Below are 9,222 nucleotides of genomic sequence, written 5' to 3'. Positions count from 1 at the left end.
TTAGGCGTGACCGAAGCTGTGACTGCGGCACATCGCAAATCTATTCGTGAGGGATCAGGTAATTCTCTCCCTTACCCTGCCTTCCCCAGCGAGCACAGAGAGTTGAACGCAGGTTTGTATGAAAGTGCAAAGGCATCCAAAGACGGCAGGAAAAAGAAAGCCTGACCCTCAGCTGTTACAATCAAGTTCTACGTCAGAGATTTCCCAACATCCGCAAACAGGAACTGATGCAAACGTCACCGGGTGGCCCCCCTGCAAATGGATTGCCACCCCGGGGACCCCTCCTGCAAAAAGCGGAAGCCCGCCCTGGGGACCCACTTTCTAGTATTGTGGCGTTTCCCTTTATGAAGTGCCAATAAGGCGACAAATACAGACATCCAAAGATCCCATCGCAGACCCTATGTGGGCATCAGAGTTATTGCTCCAGGTGTCATCCGAGACACTGCAGAATTTCAGTGAATTCCCTGCAGGTTTCTGATCCTGTCCACAGCTGCGGGGCGGCACAGTGGCGCAGTGGTTAGCACCGTAGCCTCACAGCTCCAGCGACCTGGGTTCAATTCTGGGTACTGCCTGTGTGGAGTTTGCAAGTTCTCCCTGTGTCTGCGTGGGTTTCCTCCGGGTGCTCCGGTTTCCTCCCACATGCCAAAGACTTGCAGGTTGATAGGTGAATTGGCCATTAGCAATTGCCCCTAGTATAGGTAGGTGGTAGGAAAATATAGGGACAGGCGGGGATGTGGTAGGAATATGGAATTAGTGTAGGATTAGTATAAATGGGTGGTTGATGGTCGGCACAGACTCGGTGGGCCGAAGGGCCTGTTTCAGTGCTGTATCTCTAAACTAAACTAAACTAACCTTGTTTTTTTGGCTGGGGTGGGGAGGGGGGGGGGGGGGGGGGAGCAAGGGACGGGGGAATGAGTTTGGAGCGGGGGAGTGGAAATGGCAGGAGTAATATTTCCCCGAATCAAGTGCTTTCTCTCATCAATTCCTTGGTGGTTTATCGACTTACTACTGCAGTCGTGTCACACTGGCCCGGAAGGTCATGTGATCTTAATCCCGTGTATGCAGCGAGTCTCTGGCACTCGCTCCCTCCCTAACACCCTCTGCCTAATTCCCCCTCTCCTCCTCCAAAAACTACCCTGAATCCTGCCTCTTTGATCAGGTGCTTGCAGACCCTCCACCCTCCGCATAATGCCCTCCCGCCACCTCTTCTCCCAACACTGCCTGGCAGCCATCTCCATCCCTGCAAAAAAAAAAAAGAGAGACTCTTTTGCTGGGAAGGCGGCCGAGGGGTGACCTGATAGAGGTCTTTAAAATTTTGAAATTGTGCCCTGCACACCCAAATCCAGGTCAGTACTACAGATCGAGGTTACACAGATCAAGAAAAGCAAATGTGGGGAATCCCACCATATACCTTCCGCCAGTCTGAAAAACAACCATCACCGCCACTCTCAGTCTCCTGTCACTCAGCCAACTCCGTATCTGCACCGACACTGTTCCTTTTAGTCCATTGGCTTCAACTTCCCTGACAAGCTGATCATGTGGCACTTTATCAAATGGTTTTTGGAAGTCCATGTAATTAAAATCAACCGCATTACCCGTCATCAACCCTCTCTCCGTTACCCCGTTGAAAAACGCAATGAAATTAGTTAACATGATTTGCCCTTAACAAATCTGTGCTGGCTTTCCTTAATTAATCCACATTTGTCCAAGTGATTAACTCTTCAGCAATTCTCCATTTTGGTCCCTAATCGGCCCTACTCTTTTATCACCCTTTTGCTATTTATATGTCTATAGAAGACTTTTAGATTCCCTCTTATGTTGGCTGCCAGTCTCTTCTCATACACTTCCTTTGCTTCTCATTTTTTTTTTTTTTTTAAACTTTCCCTCTGAACTTTCTATATTCAGCCCGATTCTCAACCTGAAATCTGTCATACGTGCCTTTTTTCTGCTCCATCTTTCTATCTCTTTCGCCATCCAGGGAGCTCTGGCTTTGCTTACCCTCCCTTTTCCCCTCATGAGAACATGCCTCGACTGTACCCAAAACTATCTCCTCTTTATAAGGCAGCCCATTGTTCAGTTACAGTTTTACCTGCTAATCTTTGATTCCAATTTACCTGACACTCCCCCAACTAATAATTTTTACTCTGGACTGCTCTTTGTCCTTTTTCATAGCCAACCTCAACCATACGGTGCTATGATCACTGCCCCCTAAATGGTCCCCGACTGACACTTGATCCACTTATCCTACCTCATGCCCTCGAACCAGATCGTGCAATGTTTCCTTCCTCATTGGACTGGAAACATACTGATGTAGAAAATTCTACCGTAACTGGACAAACAAGAGGAGAAATAGATGGAACCACAAGCTACCACTGCGGTGGAGAGCTGAGTGAGGTGCTAGTCCAAAGCAGTGCTGCTGGCGACATCAACCGATGTGATTTCTATAAATGGATACCCAGGTGCAGGGCAGCAAGCATGGAATGCGCGGGGGGGAGAGAGGGGAAGAGAAAGGGCAGGTAGCAGAGGGAGAGGAGGGGCAGACCGGCAGGAGAGAGAGGGGGGGTGGGGGCGAGAAAGTGCGTGGGGAAGGGGGAGCGCAGGCAGGAAGCGTGGGAGGGAGACAGAACGTGAGAGAGGAGAGAGAAAAATTTTAAAAATTAAAGCGCTGGATGATCCTTGTGCGCCTCCTCAGTAATCGGAGGGAGATGGCAGCACCACAAATCGCTGGTGATTGGGAGGATCAATCACTGAGAGGCAGGAGCATCTACGGAATGAATCAGCGATGGGAACAATGCTGAAACGAGCCAATGGGTTTGAAACGATTGGGGTTTAACCTCATTTCCCACACCACCACCCCCATCGCGACCCCCAATTACACCACCACTATGTACCTGTGCCTCAACATCCACTTGTGCCTGCAGTGTGGCAGGGCTTTCCTGCGGCGGTTGACACTGGGGCTCCCGGGAATAAGTAGCCTGCTGCGCCGGAGGGAAATGCGTCGTCAGCACCGGCATCTGAAGAGCTGGCGGAGGCTGCACCACGGCCGGTACCTGCTGCGGTTGCAGCTGAGTCTGGGAGCACGCCGAGTGCTGTTGCTGCTGCACGGGCGTGTGGAACTGCCCCAACTGCTGAGCAGAAGCGTTGAGCGAAGCCAGTTGTCCAGCAGTCTGAAACTGCGGCAATGGTGGAAGCTGGCCCTGCAGGTGCTGCTGGAGATTTACGGCCTGAGGCTGCACGGGCTGCTGCGGTATTTGAGGAGCCTGCTGCTGTTGCACGTGGGCTTGAGGGGCCAGCTGGTACTGGTCAGGTTGAGCCTGGGTCTGGACCCGAAGGAGCGGCTGATAATGTTGAGGAGGAGCCTGCGCCTGCTGGTATTGAGCTTGATGCAGCTGCTGGTACGGCTGGGCCTGACCGCGACCCTGCGGTGGCTGCTGATATGGGGCAAGAGGCGGAGGCAGTTGCTGGACCTGGGTTTGAACTGACTGTGGATACTGGGCCTGGGCCTGCGGTGACTGCTGATACTGGGCCTGGGCCGACTGCTGATACTGGGCCTGCGGCGACTGCTGATACTGGGCCTGGGCTTGAGGTGACTGCTGATACTGGGCTTGAGGCGACTGCTGATACTGGGCCTGGGCCTGTGGCGACTGCTGATACTGGGCCTGGCCTAACTGCTGATATTGCTGGACTTGAGCTTGTGGGGACTGCTGATACTGAGCCTGACGTGACTGATACTGTTGGAGCTGGGCCTGTTGGTACTGCACAGACTGGGCCTGGGCCGGCTGCTGAAACTGCAGCGTCTGGGCCGGTTGTTGATGCTGCTGAACCAGGACAGGGCTCTGAAACCTTTGGGCTTGTGGAGGCTGCTGATACGCCTGGAGCTGGACATGGGCCTGAGGGGGCTGGAAGTACTGCTCAGTCTGTGAAAGCTGCTGATACAGCTGTGGCTGGGCCAGGGCAGTCTGGTGATACAGTGGGGGCTGCTGAATTTGCGCTGGGGTTGGAGGTGTCGGTTGCTGCAGCTCCTGCGCGGCGACCGCTTGATGCTGGGCTACGTTCTGGAAAGTCAGCTGGTGCGGGGTCTCGGCGAGCTGATTCTGCATCAGGATTGGTGGCTGCACCGGGCCGTGCGACGGCAGTGGCTGCTGCTGCTGCAGCACTGGTGTCTGGACGTACATTTGATGGTGGAGCTGCATGTTGAAGAGCAGCTGTTGACCTTGGGGCGGCTGTTGCTCCGAGTGCTGCAAAGAAGCCTGGATCTGGGGCTGCTGCACGGGAGCCGGCAGCTGCTGCTGCACTGCGTCCTGCAGAGAAGTCTGTTGCTGTTGCGGCTGCACTGCGGGCATATGGTGGTGGATTTGGGCAGTTGCGGAGTTACTCACCGACAGCGAGCCAGCGTCCATTGCTGCATTTGCAGGCGGCAGCGATGCAGCCGACATCCGAGCCTGCGGCGACACTGCCGGTAGAGACTGCGACGGCAGGGCCATTGCAGAGGTGCAGGGGGAAGCCCCTATTCCAGTGGGATTGTACTGGGAGACGATGGGCAGGGTCTGAGAGGATGGCACAGGGAGGTGCACGTCGCTGCCGTGATGATGGAGGCCGGCTGGTTGTCCGCTGGAGGTCTATTGAACGAGGGAAAAAAGGCGGTGGCTTATGACACAGTAACAAACTAATTTGAACACACTTGGCACCTACTCCCATTGGGTGGTGAGTCAACCTGCCCTGTCACAAGTCCAAAATGAGGAAGCCATTCAGCGCCTCACACCTGTTCCGCCATTCAATTAGATTGTGACTGATCTGCATCTCAACTCCACCTTGGGCTCCGTAACCTTTAATAACCCTCACCCAACAAAAATCTGTCAAGCTCAGTCTTCATTTCCAATTGACACCCCAATCTCAACAGCACTTTTGAGGGGGAAAAGTGTGTTTCCGATTTCCGCTCCCCTTTGTGTGAAGAAATGCTTCCTAGAAATTTTAAGGTCTGGCTTCCCCTCGCCAGAGGAAATCAGTTACTCTCTGTCGACCCATTTAAGCATCTTAGATCCAAATACAACACTCACACACCTCTTCAATCACATCATCGGGAAATGAGAAAGAAAAGAGTGAGGTAGAAGCAAGCATTGAAGAGCAACAGTCCAGAGTGTGCTCAATTTGCATTTTCCCTTCCCTGTCCGCTTACTGACTTTTTAAATGTTCCCCTCAAACTTGGTACTAATGTGGAGTTTTGAATGCCGCACTTAAACACGGCAACAAGCAGGCTTTGTGAAGACAAGGTGGCGGTGGTGGGGGGGGTGGGGATGCGGGGAAGATCAGGGAGAAAGTAATCGACTGACATGTTTTGTTTGCCCGTTTCCCTTTACTCTATGACCAGGGGAAATCCCTTCTCCCACCACACAGTCACCATCTTTCCCAAGTCCAAGTAAAACTAGATTCAAGCGCAGCAACATCTAATGCTTGTTGAATTAGATAGAACATACAGCACAGAAACAGGCTATTCAGCCCAACTGGTCTATGCCAGTGTTTATACTTTGCTACGTTGCTTGGCTAGTGATCCAGAGGCCAGGACGGGAGTTCAAATCCTACTACAGCAGCTGGGGTAACTTAAATTTAGTTAATTTAATAAAATCTTAGAATAAAAAGCTCATCTCAGAGAATGGTTACAGCACAGGAGGCCATTCAGCCCTTCGTATCCATGCCAGCTCTCTGCCAGAGAAATTCAGCTAGTCCTATACCCCTGCCCTTTCCTCGTAACCCTGCAAATCTTTCCACTCATGAGCTTATCCAATTCCCTTCTGAAAGCCACGATTGAAGCTGCCTCCACCACACTCGCAGGCAGTGCATTCCGGATCCTAACCACTCGTTGCGTTAAAAAAAAGCTTATCCTCGCGTTGCTGTTGCTTCGTTTGCCAGTCACCTTAAATCGGTGTCCGCTGGTCCTCAACCCTTCCACCAATGGGAACAGTTTCTCTCTATCTGCTCTGTCCAGAGCCCTCTTGGTTTTGAACACCTCGGTCAAATCTACTCTCAATCTTCTCCTCTCCAAGGAGAACAGCTCCAGCTTCTCCAACCTATCCAGTAAATTAAGTTCCTTATTCTGGGAACCAGTCTAGTCAATCTTTTCTGCACCCTCTCCAATGCCTTCACATCCTTCCGAAAGCGCAGTTCCTGCAACTGAACACAATACTCCAGTCGAGGTCAACCCAGTGTTTTATTAAGGTACATCATAACGCCCTAGCTTTTGCACTCTGTCTCTATTCATAAATCCCAGGATTCAGAATGCCTCTTTAAATGCTTTCTCAACCTGCCCTGCCACCACCTCAACGCTTTGTGCGCATATACCCCCAGCTCTCTGTTCGCGCATCTCCTTCAGAATTACACCCTTCATTTTATATTGATACTCTCATTCTTCCTACCAATATGTTTCACTTCACACCTCTCTCCATTAAATTTCATCTGCCCAGTCCACCATCCTATGCCCTCTTGAAGTCTATCACCATGCTTCTGAGTTTTGTGTTATCGACAAATTTTGAAATTGTGCCCTGCACACCCAAGCCTGGGTCATTAATATATATTAAGAAAAGCAGCGGCCCTGTTGCTGATCCCTGAGGAACCCCAGTGTATAGCTTCCTCCAGTCCAAAAGACAACCGTTCACCACGGCTCTGCTTCCTGTCACTCGGCCAACTTCGTATCCATGCTGCCACTGTCCCTTTTATTCTACGAGCTTCAACTTTGCTGGCAAGCCTGTTGCATGCCCCTTTATCAAAATCCCCTTTTGGAAGTCCATGTACACCACATCAACCACATTACCCTCATCAACCCTCTGCATTACCGTGCTGGCTTTCTTTAATCAACACTTGTTCAAATTGTGGTCATGAAACTACTGGATTGTCGTTAAAAACCCAAACTGGTTCAACTAATGTTGCTCGTATGTGCCCTGGGCTCTGGAGCGCTAGCTCTGAGGCAGCGTTCTGAAGCAGAAATGTCCCGATGCTGATGTTCGGGGATTGTCCACCGCTTATAATTTCTTGATGCTCCAAGGACAGAAAAAAAAAATGAAGACGAGCACTCCCAGCATGGGTCATCGCCACCATCGGGGTCTGCTCACCCACCGTTCCCCTGCCCCACCCAGCACTGGCCTGTATGTGACCCCAGACCCACAGCAAACACGTTGACTCTGAATTGGCCTAGCAAGCCACTCAGTTGTATTTAAAGAGAGGCAGCTCACCACCACCTCCTCAAGGGCAATTAGGGATGGACGATGAATGCTGGCCTTGCCAGCGACGTCCATACCCTGTGAATGAATTTTAAAAAAAAGTTGTGCAGAGACCGACCCTGTTCACTGTTCTCCAGCAGATGGTTGCTGGATAGCAATCAGGAGCCCAGTGCTGGGGGTGGTGGGTGGGGGTGCAGAACAGTGGGTGAACAGAGCTTGATGGTGGCAGTGGCCCATGCTGGGAATGCTCGTCTTAATTTCTTCTGTCCTTGGAGCCGCAAAAAAATTACAAGCAGCGGGCAATCCCCAAACATCAGCACTGAGACATTTCTCCTTCAGAATGCTGCCTCACAGCTAGCACTCCAGATCCCACAGCACATACGAGCAATGCCAAGGTAACCTTCAGGAATACATTTGCACCCAACGCCAACAGCAAGAACATCTCACTCAACGCGGGGATGAACAATTGGCCAATGTTGGGGGCACCCTTACCCCAACGGATTGCGGGTAGCCTCCCACAACCTGCTGCTGCGACTGCTGAAGACCCATGGACAGGTGATGAGACTCTACACTCGAGCCCGAGGAAACATGCTGCAGGCCCACGTTTTGCTCGGAGGTGACTGCGTAACCCACTCCGCCCTGAGAATCGGAACAGACGGCAGACCCCAGGCTGTTGTCAGAAGCAGCGTCCACTGGGAGAGGGAAGGAAAGAAATCAGCCGTTAGCAAGTACTTTTTAGCCTCACCGCGTGATTCATTCCCAGTAGTTGGCTGAGAATTCCAACCCCCACCTCCCCCCACACAACCCGACCCCGACAAACTGCAGCACACTCATAAATCTTTCAGTGCCATCATCCTTCTGGGGTTAGTATTGGGATGAAGGGGTTTTGTTGACTAGAGAAGCAGGGGCTCTTTCCTGCAGAGTCAGAGGAGGCCAAGAGAAGGTCTGAAAGGTGCCAAAAGATATTAGCAGTTTTGAGAAGGTAAAGTAGACAAAATTGTTTCTGGTGCCAGGGAATTTAGCAAGAAAATGCAAGGGAAAAGGGGTGGACGTGGAGGGGCAGTGATGGAGCACAGGAACAGGAGGAGACAGTTTAGCCCCTCGTGCCTGTTCTGCCAATCAGCGAGATCATGGCTGATCTGCGACCGAACTCCATATCCCTGCCTTTGCCCCATATCCCTTAATACCTTTGGATAACAAAAATCTTATCAAGCTTAAGAGACATAAAATTAATGGTTTATCCAGCATCAATTGCTGTTTGCAGAAGAGAGTTCCAAACTTCTACCACCCTTCACGTGAAGAAGTGTTCGCTAATTTCACTCCAGAAAAATTGGGCTCTAATTTTTTTTTAAAGACTATACCCCCTTGGAGAGGAAAAGATGGGGAGAAGGAAGATGCGAGGCGAGGGAGGAGAGGATAGTGCTGAAAGCTTACATGAAACGGCGCCCATGAGGAGCTTATTCTGCAGTACATGTTGGTCGACCTCTGGATCCTCCGACTCAGTTAGACTCGGCTGCCAGCCCGTGGTGGACAGGGACCCCACAGCAGTCTGGGGCTGCATCTGCTCCATCTGGGAGCGGAGTTTCTCCTGCTCCTCCTGCTCGCGACGCTCTTCCATCTCCCGGATCTGCTGTGTCCTCTGCCTCTTCCTCTTGATGAAGGACACCCGGTCTCGGATGGACTTGGACAGCAGTTTGGAGTCGTTCTCGTGAAAAAATCCAGATTTAACCTGGAACCGCCAACAATATTTTAAAAATTATGCAGAGTTTTGACAGCATATTTTACCCCTCAACGTCAGCCACCCACCCCCAATCTAAACAATTCTTTCTCGCCCCAGCACCTGCCTCTCCTCTCCATCGCCCCTCACAGATGTTTTTGCTGGGGTACAGTTATTTCAGGACCCACCTGGTAGCTCCCTCTACACGGCCATCCTTCATGTGGGAGCCTAGACACAGAGCCAACCGGGTATTTGGCCATGGAAGGCATAACAGAAAAGGGGAAAACACGACAC

At 51.5% G+C, this 9,222-nt stretch overlaps 1 protein-coding gene across 1 annotated transcript in view; it reads right to left on the bottom strand.

Moving 5' to 3' along the window:
- Positions 1-2,320: 2,320 nt before the first annotated feature.
- Positions 2,321-9,222, bottom strand: part of LOC137358379 (serine/threonine-protein kinase WNK3-like) — a 52,918-nt gene continuing 46,016 nt past the window's right edge. Inside the window, exons 8-11 of the mRNA XM_068024319.1 lie at positions 8,646-8,940; positions 7,704-7,903; positions 2,892-4,619; positions 2,321-2,329 (exon numbers count right to left, since the gene is read on the bottom strand). Of these exons, the coding sequence (XP_067880420.1) occupies positions 2,321-2,329; positions 2,892-4,619; positions 7,704-7,903; positions 8,646-8,940 (2,232 nt within the window). The remainder of the gene's footprint in view (positions 2,330-2,891; positions 4,620-7,703; positions 7,904-8,645; positions 8,941-9,222) is intronic.

The sequence above is a fragment of the Heterodontus francisci genome, chromosome 49, assembly GCF_036365525.1.
Source record: "Heterodontus francisci isolate sHetFra1 chromosome 49, sHetFra1.hap1, whole genome shotgun sequence".
NCBI lineage: Eukaryota > Metazoa > Chordata > Chondrichthyes > Heterodontiformes > Heterodontidae > Heterodontus > Heterodontus francisci.
The sequence above is the reverse complement of the archived record's forward strand: the minus strand, read 5'-3'. Positions and strand labels throughout refer to the sequence as shown.